This window comes from Pocillopora verrucosa, chromosome 5 (assembly GCF_036669915.1).
Source record: "Pocillopora verrucosa isolate sample1 chromosome 5, ASM3666991v2, whole genome shotgun sequence".
NCBI classification, from domain to species: domain Eukaryota; kingdom Metazoa; phylum Cnidaria; class Anthozoa; order Scleractinia; family Pocilloporidae; genus Pocillopora; species Pocillopora verrucosa.
The window spans coordinates 2212274-2234051 of NC_089316.1; the positions used below are offsets into that span (position 1 = coordinate 2212274).

General features: G+C 37.3%; 3 protein-coding genes across 6 annotated transcripts in view; 2 read left to right on the forward strand and 1 right to left on the reverse strand.

The window, feature by feature from the left end:
• LOC131787521 (protein argonaute-2-like) overlaps positions 1-21778 on the forward strand; it is a 149266-nt gene that overhangs the window by 70003 nt on the left and 57485 nt on the right. Inside the window, exons 1-4 of one of the 2 annotated variants that reach the window (XR_010717443.1) lie at positions 11156-11499; positions 13852-13903; positions 14305-14575; positions 15331-16036. The exons of the other annotated variant lie outside the window; for it this stretch is intronic. The gene's annotated coding sequence lies outside the window, so the exon portion shown is untranslated. Of the gene's footprint in view, positions 1-11155; positions 11500-13851; positions 13904-14304; positions 14576-15330; positions 16037-21778 lie in introns of those variants that run through there. 2 annotated transcript variants of the gene reach the window in all.
• Positions 1-21778, forward strand: part of LOC136280872 (serine/threonine-protein phosphatase 6 regulatory ankyrin repeat subunit B-like) — a 50354-nt gene that overhangs the window by 21214 nt on the left and 7362 nt on the right. Inside the window, exons 1-4 of one of the 3 annotated variants that reach the window (XM_066166608.1) lie at positions 16846-17501; positions 17703-17759; positions 18647-19024; positions 20974-21192. The exons of the other annotated variants lie outside the window; for them this stretch is intronic. Of the exons in view, the coding sequence (XP_066022705.1) occupies positions 16946-17501; positions 17703-17759; positions 18647-19024; positions 20974-21192 (1210 nt within the window). The 5' untranslated portion in view covers positions 16846-16945. Of the gene's footprint in view, positions 1-16845; positions 17502-17702; positions 17760-18646; positions 19025-20973; positions 21193-21778 lie in introns of those variants that run through there. 3 annotated transcript variants of the gene reach the window in all.
• LOC131773692 (protein argonaute-2-like) lies at positions 4034-8675 on the reverse strand. The gene is made up of 8 exons (XM_066167275.1): positions 8510-8675; positions 7232-7320; positions 6930-6998; positions 6687-6812; positions 6277-6411; positions 5562-5663; positions 4780-4979; positions 4034-4211 (listed from the first exon to the last, which is right to left on the reverse strand). The coding sequence occupies exons 1-8, from the start codon at positions 8673-8675 to the stop codon at positions 4157-4159; spliced, it is 942 nt and encodes a 313-aa protein (XP_066023372.1). The 3' UTR covers positions 4034-4156.

Here is a 21778-nt window from a genome sequence, read left to right on the forward strand (position 1 = left end):
TACTGTCAGATCAATAAATTTGTATATAAATATTTAACTTTAGGAAAAGTCCAGAAGAGCTGGGATTATTCATGTAAAAGTTAATCTTTTTTCGACCATAAAATCCCTTTGATTGTAATGACCGATAAAGGTAAGCTTTAAAAATGTATCTGTAGGTCTCGAACCTTGGATGTCATTCCTTTAAATAGTTCATCTCGTTGAAAATGCGCAGTTCAAATATAAAAATTTGACTGAGCAGCACGAGATGGGTGGCATGTTTACATAGCACCTCTTTAGCTCGTCCGCCACACTGACCGGAAGATAAGTTCAAAGTAAATAAGTTTATTTAAACATACACTCCGGCGACTAAAAATATCTCTTACTAGAGTGGCTTCAGAACCACAAATATTGGAGGAATTTTCTCTTTATCTTACCCATTTCCTCCCTACATTTCTCAAACGGTGATTTTCTTTGCTGATTGACTCTGAGAATTGGGGAGTTGATCAGACAACATCCCTTTTCTTTATTCTCGTCACCAATCTGCTTGCCTTTGTAATGATATCATAGGGGGTTGGAATAGTGAATTGGTCAACAGCCCTGGTAAAGGGGCTAAAACTCTACAATGAAGAACCAAAAATAAATCAAAAATATGCTTAGCATTTAGTAATGACAGAGAGAAAACCATTACAATCTGGCTACGTGACTTGAACAAGTCTAAACAGATTTTAGGTGGTAAAATCAATGAACATGTTTTTTCAGACGCATTAAAATCGAACTTGTTCTCAAAAATTCATCCTTTAATAAGACATTGAAAACATGATAGCGAATGACAGTTTTAAATATATTGCATTGTACGTGAACTGTAGTTTGTGTTACGTCACAAAGGTGAAACACTCTTACCACTATGCCGCAAGATAAGAAACCACAAAAGTCCAAAGATGGAAAGGCTCTGGACATCACCCACGCTCGTCACTCGCAGCACGTTCAGTTGAAAGTCTCATTGAATTTAATGTTTTTTCGATGAGACTGAAGTTGAACCACGACACAAATAACATTCATGACCGACACGCTTTGCACACTTCTTTTAATTCGTTTGATTTTGTTTTTGTACATTTTCTTACAGCTACTTCCATTTTCATGAAATGATTGAGCTAATAAAATTCTGACTAATATATGACGTACGATTCATTTACCTCTACAAAAATATACTTTTAATATGTCTAACTATTAAGCCTACTTTTTTAGTGGACGACCTTCTACAGGTAAATATATATTTAAAAAGTTGTGTGACCACAGGAAAGACAACAAATGAAAGCTAACTATGTCAGTATTTAACATCGGAAAGCCACAAAAAATATAATCTTGGCATATCTACAATTGATGTTTAGCAATAAGAATTGACTTAAACTTCGTATTAAAATATTTGAGAGAGAGAAGCTTTATGTCACCGCTTATATCATTCCACACTTCAGCACCCTGGAACCTTATAATGAAAATTCCAGTTAACAAATAGAGAAGCCTTGGTTGTGTTCTGTTCTGTTGTAAAGCACACAGGAAACGGTTACAGCACGAAAGAAGAGTAGGGAGAAACACGAAACGTATTCGAGTATTTCTCTCCACTTAGCCGCTTCCTAAGTGCTTTACAGGAGAACAGAGCACACTCAAGGCTTCTCTGTTCGTTTCATAATAAAGCCATGATGAGCTAGCCGCGTAGGACCTCAGCAAGATCGCGGTTGCTCCGACACCGTCATGATTAGTATGAATTTCCACTGTTATGCCAGTCTGGCTATATTTTTCATCATTCCTGTTTTGTTCTGCTTTGTTTTTGAACACGAAACTACATATACTACACGAGTGTTAGCTGTGTTTGATTTTTTAATACCGTAAGTAAGCTTGCAATCTGAGTGTGAAAATCTTCAAAACTCGAACTGTCCACTTCGTTTTCTCCTTGAGGATTTTCGTTTCTGCTAATAGAGTGATTTAGCAAGAGGATGGGAACGTCATTTCAGAACGCGAAAGCGTGTGAATAGTCTGGACACGACTCAATTTCGACTTCCGGTGTTAGGGTTGCTGTTCTCCCCAACAAGTTCAGGACGTAATTTCGCTGCGATTTGCGTAAATGATGCATTTATAAACGAGATAATGCTGTTTGGCATAATTTCAGAACTCATTTCCAGGATAACCAGGTCCATTTCTTTGTTTCATTCCACGTATTTGTGAAAATTTACCGCTACATTTATTCTGGATTTCCGAAAAGAAACACGATCGTTAGTAAGCGATCCAAGAATTCGGGGTTCAGTTCACTATATTGAGCAAGGTTTTAAACGACGTAAGGGCTTTTCTTTGATACATTTCTTTAACCCTATATGAAAAGTCTACGAATGGGATGCTGTTAATTTTATTGTGAATCAATTCATCAATAAATTAAACTTGCTTCATGTTGAAGTTTATCAAAATGAAATATCACAAGGCTTACCTACTGTATTACTCAGTGTTATTTGTTGTCAATCTCGTGTTTACCATGATTAAAAAATATTCTGCGAGTTGAAGTCAGAGAAAAAAATTTAAGAATAGCTTGGGTTTGCACTTTTTTATGTCTTTAATTTTTTATCAGCGCCGATGAAAACTAAGACAAGAAAGTCATGCAGCTAGATTCATTATGGATGCTAGTTCTAAGGCCTCTTCTGTCAGATTATTTGATGATTTAAGTTGGTTACCTTTATACGAGGAGGCTACAATTTCCATATATCTAATTGCATTTTAGAGACTACGAGGAGAAATGCCTGCGTATATTACTCGCCTTTTAACACGTATTAGTGATCTTCACTCTCGCAACACTAGATATGCAAACTATAACTTAGTTTGCCCAAAGTTTAAACGTAAATTAGATGGCGGTAAAACTTTCAATGTTACCAAATGTCAACTATCAAACAGTTTACCTATCACTATACGAAAAATGACATCAGTACTAAGCTTTACAAAGGCCTTAGAGCAATTTCTTTCTCGGAAACCAAAAGAGTTTGAATCATTTTATAGTTTAATATGTTTTTATTTCTTAGTTTCCTGACTCTGTCATTTAATCCTTGAGATCTACTTTATTTCAGATTTTATCAAACGATTTACAAACAATACTCACGAGCAAGTAATTAAGACATAACCTATTAACTGTTAGTATTTTTATCGTCCAATTACAGGTCGGAGCCATTCCTGTCTTTAGTCGCTGCATAAAGGTGTATGGTTTCATGTTTCGAAGGTTCGATCAGCTTTTGCGGAATGTTCGGTCAAAATCTGCCGATTTCTACCATTTTCATCTCCATATTGAAAATAACGTTACCACGATGCAACGCAATCAGAGTGGACACAGAGTCAATCGAATCTAAGGCACTGTTTTCTGTTTTTTGAACGCTTACGAACTCGATCAGCGATCTTCGTCATGAAAAAGTTACATTAGTGACGTTTTCTGAACGGTTTTGACGGCCACAGTGTAGCATAACAGGAGAAACTTATGTGAGATCGGAAATGGCATCGAGGTTTCTTCGGTCTTATTTTGTGAAATCGACGGCAATATTTCGTGTGTTTTTTTGGATTTCGTTTAAGATCGTGGGCCATGCTTGCTTGTAAACTTAACTAAAAACACTGTAACGTAACACACGCCTATATCTTATGCCCGTCCAGCCTCGATTCGGTGCGCCACGCAATCCAAGATGGCACTGCGTGATAAAGGTGTTTATTACATAGATACTGATGAAATACCACGACTTTTCCTTTTACTAAAAAATCATATCTTCATCGCGCGCAGTGAAGATACTATTTTTATTTTTCACGTGCGAGGATATTAATGTCGCCATGGTTACTAACATGATGAGCCAATTACAAGAGAGTTTCCCATTCAGGCACGCAGCCGGTTCTTTTGAAATTACGTAGGAATTTTCATCAGCATCTATAAAATAAACAGAACATTACATGGTCGCTTGGGGATACGAATTTTATCTCCTCGTGCTGAAAGTATCTCTTAAGAAATGGTTGACTTTTGTAAGACAAAAGATAAATATCCTGTGTTTTCTTATAAGTATTACATTAGTCGGTAACTAATTACGTTACTCTTTACAAAGTGTCTTCAAGCGAAGTACATTCCTTTTAACATCTCAGGGTGAACTTGGACAGCTTTTGCCAAAATCTACGGGCTTCTGTCCTCTCCATGACCACCGCTGCAAGACGAACCATTCTCAGGGCTGAATGGAAAGAATTGCAAAAATAGTTTCACTAATATCAGGTGTAACAGAAAGAAGTAGAATTTAAACTCAACTTCCTCCAGCTAGCTAAGCTTGGAGTCCTTTACCCCTCGGCTCTCAATTATCCCTACCCCTTGGATTTCAAACTGCCCCTATACCTAAAGGACCTCAATCATCCTTCAACAATCAAGCCCTTAATTTACCCGTCCCTTGGGCCTCATTCCCCCTCCTCCGCCTATCCCCTAAACCGTAGATAACTCCCCCTGTATCCCCTGCCCTACGATTTCAGATTCCATGGGTCTCTCCAGGAACTCAAATTTTTAGCTCGCAAAGATTCTACAGCTCTTATCCGGAAGTCAATGAGTCAAATTCCACCAGGTTCAATTTCCCTGCCCGGGAATGTGATAATATTTTCTGATCTCACTTTTATAGTAAAAAAAAAATCACAAATTTCCAATCATCAGTCATCATATTTATGCCTTGACCAGTAAAGTCTATTAGGTTATGTGGAATTTCACCATCTTTCATGACTGGGGACACTCTTCGTCTACCGTGCACAATATCTCACCTTTCCCGTTCTCTTTCTATCAAATGAAATCGCGCTCTGAATGCCACCAAATGCGCATAATACGCGGGGGCTGGTATGGATACTGCTCGTGTGCACCTGACGTAAGTATGACACAACTGATATGTGAGGGCCTGGATCTCGTCTGCTTTGAAATTATTGTCGTCCCACAGGACGTGATAATGCGAAGGTCGGCTGGTGCCCTGCAAGAGGAATGGGCGGGTTCATTAGCGTCTTGTCTTTGCTCTAAACACAACCAAACAAGCCAGGGGATGGTGATACTACGGATCGCTTCATGCTACGGAAAGCAGCATTAAGTTGGGCAGCTGTGTAACCCGGTGTTGTATCTAGACTTTTGCTTTTGATAAGAAAGGCCACGAAATACAAATGGCATGAATTGGGCGTGCTAAGGAGCTTAGAAATCCCCCCGCTAAAGGGAGGAGAGGTCAGAAAACTCTCGAAGAACGATCGGAATTTAAATTCTTCTTCTGATCCCTTTTTTAAATAATTCGGTCCTCCCAGACACCAATAAATTCTCGATTTCCGCGAGGCATCTAGGTACGTAGTAAATTCCCATGATGTGATTGTTGATTCTCCCTACTAGCCGATTCAAACTCCATTGTAAATTTGCCAAGAGAATCTAGTGTTCCATCAAGTTCACATCAGGATCAACTGATACAAAGTGTAAGTATTCTCACCAACTGCTTGCTTTATGTTTAACAAAAAATCTGGGGAGAGTTTTTATGTCACTAAGCCCTGAGAATTAGAGAGTGACAAAGCCTTACCTGAATTCCAGCGTGACTGCAGAGGTAGAAGTCAAACTCAGTGGGATGAGTTATACCAACATCAACTGTGGTTCCGGGGGGCACGTTTTGACTATTTCCACACTAAAACCAACCACAACAAACAAATATTAAATGTGTGAAAACCCAAATGAAGCGGAATCCGCCAAATTCAGCAATAGGAGTAGGGACGCATTGATGATCCATTTTTTCCCTTTCAACACTCTGACCCCAAAGAATGACAAGCATCTAATTTCTCCTTACAATATCATCCCTGAGGAGAATAAGGGAATTGATCATTAGCTGAAGAAGCTCTTAACTTTTGGAAAAATTCCCCTTGTCATTACCTTAGGAAATGTAAAGAGACCAGTACGGAGAATATGAAGACTGGTATTAGGCTGAAAGGGATTAAGAAACACTTTCCTCCCTTTCTCTTGAGTTGAGAGAAATAAAAACCTGCTCATTCCCGCGCGCATAGCCACACGAGTGGTTTGTTTACAGCACATTGATGAGTCAAGGCCTGCGGGCGGGGGAAACTAGGGCTAGTGCTCTAACTAAACCTCCAGGAAAACGTTGTGTTTTCCACTACTTTCCTCCCCAAAATTATATTTTTGTACCTAAGACGATAAATACGCTCTCGAGACATTTTCGTTTAAAAATTTACAGAAAGATATTGAAGAAGAAGTAGAACATGGCGAGCCAGTTTCATAAGCCATACCATGTCCTCTTTATCCTGACAGAAAAATCTGGTGTGATGTCTTTTCTGCACAACAATGAAAGTGATGCCCGGCTGGTACCCAACTTCCCGCTTGATGCAAGCCTCACGGATGGCTTTTAATTCGTGACACAACACCTAGTGACAAATTTAGGGTCATAACAGTTTTAGTTCTAAAAGTTCGCGAAGAACTTCGTTCACTATTGAACACCGACTGGTCTTCCTGTATGTGTTATTGTATGCAATGTTTTTGGCAAAGACACAAGTTTCAAAGTATTACTATCTTATCTGGAATAAAAAAGGAGCAGCGATACTCTTCAGTTTAAACAACGTAAAACGGAAAAATATTCGGCAGGAATAGGCAGCAAATCATATTCACCCATGAACCCCTGTAACTACTATCACTACCTCACCTGTCTAAACTGGCCTTCACTGACTCCATCACAGTAGAAAATGATCCTGACTGGCTTGTGTCTCGTCGAACGATAAAACTGAATCAATAGCTCGCGGACCATGACCGCTAATTCGGCAATGATTTCCTGTAAAATAAATCATTGAGCGGAGTCTAAGATCACGTGAGAGTAGGAATAACAAAATGTTTTCTTCAAAAGCTCATGGAGTGCGACTTCGACTGCATTCTCGCGCGACTATCGTACCTGTCGATGTGTCTGAACTCGAACTGAAGCACAGTACTGGCTGGGATGAGCATCCATACTGCTGACATCCTACAAACACAAAAAGTTATCTTTAGGTTTTCCATTTATAATTTATTTGTTTTCAAGTCAAAGTAAATTCATATCGCTGAGTGCATTTGTACAAATGCACGCTTCAAGAGGGGTTTTATTGAGGAAAGTTCTCGCAACAAATTCCACGGGCTTCACTGTGACAATATTGGAAAGAAAAAGGACACGTAAAAATAACAACAACAACAATAACAACTTCTTGATGCAGTGCTGACCTGCCACAAGCTTACAAACTTCGATGGGAAGGTAGGTGTGCATGTGTTCCTGTTCTTGTCCGACTTGCAGACAAGGCAGATGAGGGTATCTACCCAAACACACGAACAAAGAAATAAAACGAAGATTAGATAAAGGAACGTACATATACCTTTGCAGATGGGAAGATAAGTGACACAAAGTTTAGTACGCTAGAATATTTATTAAAAAGTCTGGGTTGAGACCAAGTCGGGCAATTGTGAATTGTTCTTTGGAGAGATACTTTAGACGCCCTAAACGAGAATTTAAAGCCATTCAAATTTAATTGTTTCGTTTCGCCTGTTTCCGTTTTTGCACACAGATGCAATTCTCAAACGACGACGTAGGAAGTATTTCGAAAACTAGACGTCAAAATACTAGAAAATGAAATAATAGTTGAATATTAAACCATAAAAAGCTATGAGTCACAATAATGGAATCTATAGTGAAGTAAAATAAGTGAAAATTACTTCTTTACTCACTGAAGCCTTCTCTTGTGTCGTTATTGAAAATATCTGGCCACCGTGATCTCACTGGGCTGACCTGTTTCCAACTGTTTTAGAGAGAATTTCAAAGTTTGAGCCGGTAATTTTGTTATACTGTGACACGATATTTTGTATTCATTGATCCACAGTGTGTAATCTCTACCTTCAGACCTGGTAATGAAAAATCAATTTATATTATATATATATATATATATATACACACACACACACACACATTTGGAAATTACATTTACAAGACTATTAGTATGTCATGAAAACCTCTGTCCCACATGTGCAAGAGCATTCACACAAATATAAACCAATTTGAATCACTTAAGAAATAACATGATGAATTAAAACGTGTCTAGACATATTTGAAAATTTTTTCTGGACAAGATGACATCTCAGTGTTCAGAGATTCTAACTAACAAAAAATAGCTAGCTGAACTACAAGGTAGTACATTTACCTTTAAAATTTGATAGAACCTATAATGTATAATCATATTTGGTGCATTTAAAAAAGCATTTCTTTATTGTAGCATAATAACAGTAAAAAACAACAAGAAAACAACCATAACAACAACCAAAACAAAATTTGCTAAAAATCTGTGAATATCAACCATGTAGATAAGTTATGTTTTCAAATTATTTTCAATAATATTAATTAACAAAACAAAAATAGAGTAAGATAACACTGTGAATCTCTTCTTCAATTATTTCTCCCAACTGACACATATCCATCACCCATTCATATGCACACTATAACTTGCTCCATACCTTTTATCTCTTGGGTGAATTTCAGTCTTTTTGCATCAAACAATGGCTTCGTCTTTTGAAGATCTTGTTCTTGTCTGTGAAGGACTTCACACATGAACTCTCCAACTGGCTGGCATTTATAGAATGCTGTGGCTGAAACTGTGATCAAGTAATTTCTTGGTAACATTGCCAGAGTTTTAGTTATCTAGTATCTAGCTATCTTGATAAATAAAAACCTCAGACAAAATAATCTCTGGGTACATTTATACTCTACTGTTAGTGTAGGCTATACTGTTTACGTTACCCTTTAACCCTTTGATTCCTTAGAGTGACTAGCATCTAATTTCTCCTTACAATATCACCCCTGAATCACACATTGCTATCACAAGAAAAAAGGAAATGATCACCACCTTGATTGTTAAACAAATTCTCCTTAGCCATCACCTTAGGAATTGTAGACAACACAGCAGAAATTATCAACAGAAAATTATAGACACATAATTTTCATGTCTTAACCTTCTGTGTATAATTTCCTCAAATTATTCTCCCTTGATTTCAAGATATAGTACTACATCAGCAGTATGTATACAATATATTTTAACAAATATTTTTCTAAAGTTAAGTAGTCATTTTTACACTAACCATAAATGTTAAGCATCATTTTCCCCTGCGATGGTCAGACACTCTCATAAAAGCCAAACCAAAATTCATGTCCACTCTCCAGGGGATGGTGATGGCCTTCTGGAGGAGGAAAGAAAGATCTTCCAACAGGTATATACTTCATAGATGGCAAATGTCTCAGCACCACATCAAGAGACTAGATGGTCTCAAAAGGGATTTGATTGTGTTTTCCTTCTAATGCTTGCTCCAGTGAAAATAAGCTGACTTGTGCTACCCAGTTAACAGTCACCTTAATCAAAATCAAAACATTTTGTAGCTTGGTAGAATAGAAGGGAGCTGTTCTTTTACTACAGCTTTAAATCCTCCCCTGCAAGTGCAGTGTGACAAAATACTGTTGGAAGTATGCAGGTATCCGCATGAACTAATTGGGCCAACAAGTGCACTACTAATGGTCTTAATAATAATAATAATAATAATAATATGTACATTTGGGGTTGTCAGTAATTTGTGGCTTTTAAACGAGTAACTGCTCAGTCTATGTTGGAGTATGAAATTACAGTCTGTGTAAGTGTTTTAAACCTAAACTCATTGTTACATGTACCTCTTAGAATTCTGTAAACAATCCTACTTGGAAACAACATCTCTGATTAATCTTTTCCTTTACTCTCACTACCTGTTAAAATGCCTGACAATGTAATGATTTTTTTAAAAAGAAACAACTTGTTGGACACTTCTGGGAGAAAAAGAGTTCAACCAGACATTTCACTCTAAGATAGCAGACACCTACACAAAAAGAGGAGTACCAGAGAATTGGGTGCTGAATACCAGTATAACCTGTAAAAGAATCTGTTATTTCTTAATAACTATGTAACTAATTGTTTGGCAAATACATTTTAATCATGCACTCTTAGTGGGAGTAATGGTTATAAAAAAGTGCAATTTGTAATAGTATTAATAGTAAAGTTGTGATTATGATGTAAAACAAGTTAAAAGGAATTGTTGCAGAGCAAAATTTTGAACTTACTCTCATTTGAATTCCAAGACCAGACTCTTTACTTACCCTAAATACCTTGTCTTTACTATTCTCAGTTGGAAGTGTTACTTCAAAATCAACCTGAAATTTTCAGTATTTTAAATTAAAACAGTTGAGGCTGAGTAACGTTCCCTAAATTCATAATTTTAGTGATAAAAATAGTAATACTTCTGAAGGATTTCTATAGCAATATATCCATCAGCCTATTCAGCTTTACAATGCTTTGCGGAGGACTTTGGCCAGACTGATCAAGCCGTTAATAATTTTTTGAAGGAAATCTTTGCAGATGTCCCCAATTTCCAAACAAAGGCCAGACCACTACAACACGGGTTGCGTTTCCTAGCTACTTCCAATAAGTGCAGGGGCTCTCTTTAAAGAACCACTTCACTTATTGCAATTATTATAATATTCCATGCTAACCAGCGTAAATAAGTTACAGGTGGCAGAGACAGAGATGGAGACGAGGCCTTAGTTTATTTTCCTTAGAGTTTTTCATATTTCAAGAATTAGAGCTTTTCCACTCTCACTAATACTCCAAAGTATCTCCATCGAACATGTACTGTACGTATTTGTGGGAGCATTAGACGACTTGATAAAAGATCCACCGATAAGATTAGCTGTAAACGTAAACGTAAATGTAAGTTACAACAAGAAAAAAAACCAAAAATACATACAAAATATTCCTGCCGATTTCACAAAATAAAACCAAAGAAATCTGAGTTATTCGATGCCATTTCTAATCTCACATAAGTTTCTCCAGAGGAATGTCTTGAACCTTTGCCTCTCGCCTCCAGGCTCGTGTGCTCATGGCAAACCCCGCAAAATAATTTGGGTTAGTCTGTTGTTTATCTGTTTTATTTTCACCTCGCTGTCTGGTTGGTTGATCGGGACAATAGATTAAGGTGAGGTGTCGCTGTGGGGTTGGGATAAGTACTTCAATTTTCTCTCTACCACGAGTGGTACATTAATCTACCGTACCACTCGTGGTAGAGAGAAAATTAACCTCGTACCCAAGTCTTCGGCGTCCTTGTCCAGTTTGGTCATCAAGATCATGGCCAGAGATTAGCGAACTTAGAATTACAGGTAGAAAACGCGCGTTTTCAGCGAAATGCACGTGGAGTTTGGTATTGAGGCATGTCCCAGGGTCCAATGATCTTAGATCGTAAACTATGGCTGAGAAAAATACCGATGGGGAGGATTTTAGGGGCGCAAACCAACTCCGCGTGGACAATGGTCAAAATCGGAGTGTCCAGCCTTGTCTTCGTCAAGAATAACAAAAATAAGAATAACAGTGATGGCAAAACAAGCTTGAAACGGCAGATATCGCCAGAAACTACAACGGACACACAAGATGGTGGTAAGTTCTATTGATTTTACGTGTAGAATGTTCATATTTCGAAATATTTATCGTTGTAAATCGACCTTACTTCGTTCTCGATACCATTCCTTATAACTTGTTTAAATTCTCAACGGTTTCTTTCATAACGTAACATCGAGTCAGACAACGCATGACGCTTTCACGATTTAATCGTTTGCTTTTTCTCGAGACGTGAGTTTGGTCCGCCTGTGTCAAAACTTTTCTGAAAACTTCACCAAAGAAACTGCTTCATGACGACTATCAGATCATACGTTCGAAACAAAAGACATGGCAATCTCGAGTCCAGGGTGAAGATTTTCGAACGTCCTGTTGTGTCTCACAGAAAAATCTATGTTACAAATACATGCCAAGAACACTAGAATGCTTCAACATTGAGTCGGGGACTTAAGTCGTGAAGAATTTGTTAAGAATTCAACGACAACATGGTTGGGAAAAGTCACATGCACAAATATAGATAGTCAATTGAAGAATTAAAACAACGAAGATCGTAATTAAACAAGCAAAAAATTTCAGACGCAGCTAGGAAAGGGGCCAAAGAGGGAAGAACGTATGAAAGTACCGTCGGACTAAACTTGAATTTGTCCGAGACATCGGGAGAAGTCAACATAACATTGTCAAATACTGAACTTTGTGCTGTTCACTTTAAAAGGCAGAACAAGAAAAATATACAAATGTAATACCAAAATTCACACAGCGACTATCTATCAGAGAGGAAAAGTTCGACGATCATAAATTCTACATTTTTCTTTTATTTGACACAGAAACAAATTCCACTGGGAGAAACTGCAGAATACCCTGCCACTCATTTACATGTCATTGAATAAGAATAACATTTAGTTCATAAATGCTCATGATGCTCTCATCAAGAGCAAACACTCCACCTTGGAAAACGGTGGAGGTCAGTATCTGAAGGCGAACCAAAGCTTCCTATACAAGCACCTCTTTCCAGAAAACTTTGATGCTCATGATGCACTGGGTGATGTCATAACCCTCTGTAGAATTTTTTCCTCTAATAAACTTGTCTTGTCGGTTGAATGGTTGGTAAACAAAAGTTTGTTGATGTCTGTTGAGGATGCTGTTGAGGATGCTGTTGAGGATATAAACTATATTGACAGTTGCCATCACCAACTCATGTCCTTTTGTGGAAAACTTTACAATTGTAGTGGTTTGAAAGTCTTTGCATGCTCAGATACTGAACTTGGCAAAATTCTATTCCATTTCATATTGTTTTGTGACAAAGAAAATAGGGATCTTTTGAGTAAGATTTATTTCTTTTCCTTGGGAAAAATTTCAAGATTTGCAGGGCCATTAAACATATTTGTGTCCTTACTAGTGCCTGTTAATAAAAAAATTCATAGGACCAAATTTGAGATGGAAGAAGAAAACACAAAATAGCAAAAAGCAAGAAAACTTTGTTGGTAACCCCTATTTTTTTTGGCTTATAATTGATCAGCAGGACAATTTTCACAAATTGTGATATTTTTGGGAGATTTCACAATAGAAAATTGAAAAAAATCAAAGGCAAAGCCAAATTATTGCTGACGAACATCTCCCTTCATGGAGCCTTAGCTTAGTGACAAATATCATTTTCTCTCTATTTACTACAGCAAACTATATTCCTAACCTTGCTCCTCACCTTTTGATGGCTTTTAATGAGCTAGAAAAGTAAAAATGTTAAAATTTTGAAAAAAACAATTTACTGGTGTGTGTGCCAACATTCAGCAAAAACTCTTTGGAGCCTCCTATAAACCTAGACTAGAAGGCCTCATGAAATGAACTCTTTCAATTTGTCCTGGCATTGTACAGCAGGAAAAAGCTGCCTGTTCCTGTGAGTTTCCTATCAACAGCATTTTTTAATGTGATGTACATGTAGTCACCCCTAATTGATGGGTTATCCTTTACAAAGGAGATTGTATGAGAGGTGATAAAAGGCCAATGCCAGAAAGTTCAGCTTTAGAAACTTGTTACACTGGCAATTCACATTATCAACTCAGTTGATAAAACCAGATTATCTTCATTTGAAAAAAATGATAATTTTGACTGCAATACATGAGTAAACATTGTATAAAGAAAGTATGAAGACATGACTTTATTAGCAATGCTTAATTGTTAATTAAGCAATTGTTAATTGTTAACAATTAAATCTACCTTCAAAAGAGGGTGGCCATGGTTTAAAAAAAGGGAAAATATCAATGTTTATACCAGCATGTTCATGTTACACTTTGTCACAAAATATATTTCAGCCAGCACCAGACTGCTTTCAACATTTTTATCCACAAACCTCCTGTTGGTGTTAAGGAGTTGTTTTTCCTTTTTTTGTGTGACTTACAGGCTCAGAACTTGATGTTAAACTACCAGGTGAAGATGGAGGTAGAGATTAGAGGTAGCATTTGCTTTGATATACGTCACATACAAGACATAGTATACAATAATTAAATGATAATAATAATGATGATAATAATAATAATAATAATAATAATAATAATAATAATAATAATAATAATGTCTTGGTGATGGTCACATTTTGAATGCAATCATTCTTTTGCTGTGAAAAGATGATAACAATCAGTTTAGAAATAAACTTTAAGTAGTCTGCAATTTTTAACTGTTACTCAAGATGTCATGCTATCTGCAGATCTTTATAAAGATATTATTGTGACAGTTTTTGTCACATTTGCACTGTAAGGATTGCCACTGAAAATGCATAATTTGTAGTTGTAGGCAACATGTACTCATACTAATGGATAAAAATATTTTAATGCTTATTCTTATTTTACCCACAAGGTTAAAATTCTGTTTGCTGAGCACTTCAGTCTATTGGAACTTAACAACTTTTTGAGTGGAAAAAAAAATGGCAAAATAACTCAAGATGCAGTGCAGGCATTGGACATTGTGTTGCCACAGATGCCATCAATACATTACACCCCTGTTGGAAGATCATTCTTCACATTTGATGGTCAAGGAAGACTCCTGGGGGAGAGGTGTGAGGGGAAATTCGGTTTTTATTCAAGTATTCAGCATTCTGAGTGGAAGGCCGTGCTGGTAAACATTGATGGTGAGTAGTTGAAATTTGTAAATTTCATATAATTTACATGTTTTTACCATTGCTTTGAAAAAATTTAGATATGTATGAAATGTTGTCCACTCAGTAACGTTCAAGTCTCAAAAAAATTATTTTCCAAAGAGTATACTGTAATTCTGGAAATGAAATACTGTTTCCTTTTTAAATTGAGCTTCCCAGTGTCCCTGATCATGAACTCATTAACCCTTTACACCCTATCATCAGTATGCATATTCTCCATAATGTTCTCTATACATTCCCTAAGGAGCTAACAAGGAGAATTTGGTTAACAATCAAAAGCTTTTTCAGTTGGTGATCATTCCCTTTATTCCTGTGACCTTCATGTTTGTCATTCAGGGGGGTGATATTATAAAGTATTGGTATGTTAGTATAAGTATAAAGTATAAAGTAAAGTAGTAGATACTATAAAGCATTGGATGCTAGTCACTGTTAGGGGTAAAATGGTGAAAGAACTGTCCAATGTTTACATAATATTCTCAGTGAGTTTCTGTACTTTCAGTCTCTGCAAAAGGATTTTACAAGGAGCTAGCTGTTGTTCCTGATTTCCTTATATGTGGTCATGACCCCATATATTTATTTTTGATTTTCTTTTCATAAGCTTTCGTATACCGGTAATAATGAAAATTTAGATAACTTGAAGAGTCTTAAGATTTCTCTGACTCAGTGTGATTTTTTTTTGTTTAAAGTACTTATATGTGATGTTTTTTTTTTTTCGGTGTGTGTTACAGGAATTCGTATACAAACTACTAATGCTGGCTCTATAAAGAGGAAGTACACAATTTAGGGCGTCTCGGAAAAATCAGCCAACAGGAAGCAGTTTGATGTAACAGATGAGGGAACAGGTCGCACATGTAAAACAACTGTTGCAGATTATTTCGCGAGCGTGGACTTGTAAAGAAGCAAACACTTTTTGTTTTTTTTTCCAATTTTGTTTAGTTCGTAATCTCTTTATGAGAGTTCGAAACTACGATAACTATTTCAGGAGGCACTCATCGCTCATTCCACGCTTGACACTTGCGGAGCCAAATGAAGTAGTAGCGCAGGGCCAATGCGGTTTGATCAGTGTAGTCGGTGACTTTCACATGATTGCAACAGGAAATGGGAAATGCCAAGGAAATACTACTTTAATAAGGTCAAGAAAAAGTCCGAGTCTTAGTAATAAACCTAACTTTGACTGAGTGTTCAGTGTCTCTCTGCTAATTGAATTTGCGAAAAGATATGTCATATACGGAGAATTCAACACATATTCTCGTCCAATAGAGCTTTTAACCTTGGCGAACCAATATGGGAGAAGAAGTCCAAATCTGCTCTTTTAAGCTTCTACTATGTGGATGTCGTCCTTTACTCCACATCCTTTACCTTCACTTTACTAGCTTCTCATTTCCGAAATCATTACTTAGGTGCTTTACAGACTCTTTTTTGATTGACCTGATATTGACATACACTTACAGTTAACACATATACTGTTTGCAGTCCAAATGGTGTATGCATGGGACACCGTTTACAAATCTAAAACACCTCAGTGATTTCATAGGTTAATTAAAATTCAACTTTACGAAGAGTTTTGCTTCAATCGTTCAATGCAAATCAGAGCCATGTTCCGATAAAGAGTTTTCAGTTGACTCTTTCCCGCGTTAAGATTTTCTCAGCATTTCTTCGAATTAAACCATTTATTTATTTATTTATGAATGAATTATAAATTTATTTTGATCAAAAGTACGATATATTTCACACCAGTGATTGTATGCTAAGTGATTTAAGTAATTCTTAGTAATTCTCAAAAGACGACTTCATGAAAGGAGTAAGCACTTCACAGTCCCAAGTCCGATCCAAAATCCATCTGTGGATCAATGCGATGGCGTGTGACGTATATCCGGTTGAGTGTAAACATAGCCACGTTTTCCCTATTACCTATTTTCGAAATTGTAGACAATCAAGACAGTGAATCACTCCTTGTAAAGTAGGAAAACTGACTGATGTATTGGATAAAACTGTTAATATATTATGTACCACCTACAATCAAATCGAAATACACGCAAGGAAAATTGGTGTAAATTATAAGAATTGTATTAAAGAAAGGACGAATGCCAGCAGCGATGTCAGCTTAGAATGATTTGCCTCAGTAAAATCGCGCCATTTTATTCCCACGTCTCCATGACAACTTTCAAAAAGTTATAACCGTGAAAACAATTTGCTGTTATTCTTAGAGCCGCATTAAATAAAACCGCGGTGTCATGGAACGAAACCTCTTCCGCCATATTGTGAGTTAACATGAAATGCCAGAACCCGAACTGCGCTCGATCGGAATGCTAGTATTTTAGATGCATAGCAACGACAGTTGAAATGTCTTACGTAGAATATAATCACCTTCTTTTTGAGATAAGCCAACGACTCGATCAACTGAACCAACATGAACACCTACTCTTAATGTGTAGAGGGCGTGTGGCGTCAAGACCTGAAGACATTCCCGATGCACTTTCGCTCTTTCGAGAGCTAGAGGATCGAAATAAATTGGCCATTGATCGCGTTGAGCTATGGAAAGAGCTCCTAAAAGCGGTCGCAGAATGGCCGTTGTTTGATAAAGTGAGAAAGTTTGAGGACAAAAGGAAAGAATATCAAGAATTGCTTGAACAGATCAGCCGCGCTCTCGACGAAAGCAATCAACTGCAGCAGCTCATTGCTGTCTGCACCGAGAGGGTAACGTTGGAGGAAAATGAAAGAAACTCTCAAACTGCTCGAATTTTGTTTGAAAAACTTGAAGGCCGAGAACTTTTTGAGTTTGGTCGTCTTAAGTTCTTGAAAGAGATTTTATCGAGAATTCAGAGGCGAGATCTGGTGAAGGAAGTTCAAGATTTCGAGACGCGACGAATTGATGAAGATGAATTTGAAAGAAGGAAAGGTAACAATTATTTGGTCCTGTTTAATTCTTATTTAACCGCATTTTTTTTTGCGGGAAAGTATCTAAGACTCTTTGCTCAAATAATGTCCATCGAGTGAGCATAATATGCCATATATTGATCAGAACTCAACATTTAAATCCAATTCTGTCTGGTTATTGTAATTCTTCTGCCTAATTTGTCATTGAATCTTGCAATTTAAGCGTATGCCGGTAGCATTGTTGCAGCAGCCAGAGTTGTTGGTGGAAGAGCAATCGGAGGTGAGTTAAAATTGGTGGGATTTAAGTGTTGAGCATGAGTAGGGAAGAGTTTCAAACTCCGTAAACAAACCAAAGATCGGAAGCACTCTAAACTAATTAATGCATACTGATGATCTACTATAAAACTATTTTACGGAGATATGAGAACGTGTGGGTATCTTGCGTACTAGTTAACATGCTCGTGTCGGTGCGTTATATGATCGAAGTTGCTTCCAATTTCTCCGATGAATCCGAGTCGTGCCCCCAAACTTCGCCAGCGAGGAAATTGTCAATACGATTAAGTTATAATTTAAGGTTTTCTTCTGGAGCGTCCATCGGTAAACAGTAGATGTTTATTGTCTACCTTAAAGTTAGGTATGATGTGAAAGAAGCATTTTACTGATAGATGTTTTTCTTCTGGTGCAAAGTTGTTGTGAGACGGTTATAATCCAGTAAGTTTATTTCCTCGCTTCCGATTGGTCCATGCGGATCACCTGGCTGAAATGCTCGCTGAAAGCTGAAGAATACCATTCGAGCGAGATTTCCAAGATTGTACAGTCATATTTCTCAAAAATTTAATCATAGGTAAACCAAGTTCGGATAGTCTACTTCTTAGAAAACATAGCAAGACAGACACTTATTCGGACATAATTTGCATCGGACTGCGATTAATTTGGTTTAACCGTGTGATCACGTTGTCTGGGACGGTATGTTTTCTCGTCAACCGCAAAAATGAAAAAGTCAGCAGATTCAAACAATGCAAAACAAAATCCCTCGATGTTGGACAGTCATAGCCACGCACCTCTCACGGTTCTTTTCCAACTTGTTTACAATGATCTTCGCTAGACTACCACCAAAAATGATTTTAAATATCAACATTCAAAATTTAATTTAGTGCTATTTTTCAGTACTGAACATGAAGACAGTGTGTCGAGTGACAGCAGCGGGATTAACCTTACTCTCCGTCCGTGCGATTTTGAAAGGGTGGTCAACTTATGATCAGTTAGTTACCGGCTTCCAGAATTGTGTGCTTCCTGCTGGTTCAAGATTGATTGAAGTAGGTACAGGGTGCGTATGCTTTACAATTCAGGCCGACAATCTCATGGGGCTCACTGCTTTGTGGAACATGTACGAGGATGGTGGACTCAAGAAACGTCTATTCGATTTTTTTGTGACTGATGAGATGAAGACCCGTGCCGGTGGTGAAGAGAATGTGGAATTGACTGTGACGATTGAAAAAGAAGAATATGAGAAAGCTTACTTTGAGCTTGTTCAAGAAGCTGACGGTGAGTAATTTTATCTGAAGGTGTAGCGAACTGAATTTGAAGAACGCAGAAGGATATTAATTAAAACAAAGGCGTTTGTTGATATATGTTTAAAATAAAAAACACTGGGGATGTTTTTATTCTGCATCTTTTATACGCTCGCAGGCCGATCTCCTCCGGGGGTCATAGCTTCAGTAGCAAGTTGAAATAAAATACTAGTGTATAGATGTTTTTGTCAAATTCTGCTTTATCAATTAACTGTAATAGGTGATAGGTTATTCAGTGACAAAGGAAGACATATTTCTTGGACCAGTGAATTGTTATAATTATCCTCTTTTAAGCTGAAGGAGTGAGCAATCTACGCACTTGCAACCTCCTTTATTTTGATTTGCCAACTTGGGTTAGGCTTATTATATTTCCCGCTTAATTTGGTTTGGTTGTTTACTGTAGGAATTTAGCCGTTCAATAACAAGAAAAATAAGTTTAATCGCACAGCTTTGCTGCTGCTTCAACCAAATCAAGTTATGAACAAAGGCTGTTTTAAGTAAATCAGATCACGCAATTAACTGCGGAGTAGAATCATTGCCTCGTTAGACTCGACGTTATCGTTGCTGCGAATTTTTCACTTTTCATTTCCGAAGCATTACCATTAAGGGAGTTAAACTTTGACAGCCCATTCTATTTTCGGTATTCAGGTTAATATTAAAAGATATTCACTGAAATATCGGACACGAAATATGAAAGAGAATTCATTTCCTTTACTAAATTTCAAATCATGGCGTCCAAATTTGTAGTGAATTTCTTTGGCGGATCTACGGTTGTTCGGATGGTTCGGCAGAACCTTATAAACTGGAAAAAAAAAAACGTCAAAACACTTGCAGTTTTCAGTTCACGCACACCTTATTTTGGATATCTTGGGAAAATATTACTTGTTGATCCCATTTAAGAATTTTCCGAGGGATGCATACCCCCGGCCGCTCTTGGATGGTCCTCCTTCGGTGGATATTAGGATGCTAGCGATGTCCTCGTTTAGTATTAAAGATAATAGCATCTCTCTGGTCTCTGGCACTTGATTTTGTATGATGTCGAAATAAGAGGCGAATCAAATACTCACTGTCAACTTTGTCTTTTACTGAAATTTTAGTGAGTTTTGATTAGAATACACACAGGCAGCCCAAGTTCCAGCTGTGAGATGATCATCTTGCGAAATAAGAGTCATGGCCAAATTATAAGAGTTTGTAGAGGAATATATTTACGACCGCTCTCAGGAATAAAAATAATACCATCAAATTCTCAATAAAAATACCTCACCTTACTTCCACAGTGCATCGCTTGTTATCTGACCGCTTACTATGTTGAAAAGAACCCATTTTAGCAAGTTATCATTTCTAGGTTTACATGGGCTTCCCTTATTAGTAGTTGTGCAGTATAGTTGCATTGTGCAGTCCATGCACATACTTATAGCTTGATTTTTTTACTTTGAGATGCACTACTGTACACAAACTTACAAGTAGCTCTTAATAGTATCAATTCTTGCTCCCAGACCAATTTAGGGCAAACTATAAGCAAAGATATACATTTGCATCCCTTGAGCAAACGTATTCAAACATATTAGTAAAAAATAAGTTTTGCACTATATTTGCCTGGTTTTGCACTCCAAGGAAAACTTCTATTTTTGCAAAGAGGGTAAAGTTTTCGGAAATTCACGTATGCCCTCAGTGTGCAAGGATTAAGTAAATAAAGAGCACAATGTCGCATTTACATGACATTTGCGCACTAACACCGTTGGAAAAAATCAGCATATTTACAAATTTTTTTGGAAATGTGGTGCAAATTTAGATCACTAAATTTGCCGCATAATTGCTCACTTGGCAAACCCGAGTAAGTCCATTTTTTCGTGTAGGGGAGGGGCTAACCCTCGAAACTTCAACTAAGAAACTCACGGTGGCCTGCAAATTGTCTATTGTTAGGTAATGCGAAGGTGTCAGGAAGAAAATGTGAAGACCCCGATTCAGTGATATCAACAACGCCGAACGAGGATGAAACATTGCAAGTAAAAGTGAAAAGACTAGAGAATGATTTCCAACTTCTAAAGGAGAGAGTGGAGAGTCAAGAGAAACAAATGACTAGACTTTCACGTGAGTTTTTTGAGACAAGGATTACCACGGAAATAATTCCAGCTTTGGAAGGTAACTAAATCATGCAAACACTCAAGTTAAGCTTAACAAGATATATATACAGTCAAACCTATATTAAGCGGTCACCCACGGGGAATGACGGGGTTGGCGCTAAATACAAGTTAACTGCTAGATACATAGGTATTGGTATGATAAGAATCAAGGAAAAACGCCACTTTATGCCATAACAGACAAATTATTTTGAAAAAACGTACTCAAAAGTACTATTAACATTGATTTTGGGAGATTAACATGGACTGAATTTTACTTGAAAGATTATTCTTAATTAGTAGAGGATTTTCTGGGGGAACACATGGTTTTCATGGGGGATCAGTCGTTACCAACAGGATATAAAAGGGGGAGGGGACTGTAGAAAATTATCTGCCATTTTACTGCCACCAAGGGAAGGGGGGTCATAAGAATACAACAGAGCTTTGGGGGGGGGTAGTCAGGTAAATTTTTTCGTGCCACAACCAAATTCCTCCAACGAAAGAAAATCTGAGATTCGTTAGGAATGTTTACAACTGAATTGAAACAGATCAGGCCTTTCGAGATTTCATTCCTTACATGCTCGCAAATATCTGTGCTTTACTGACTT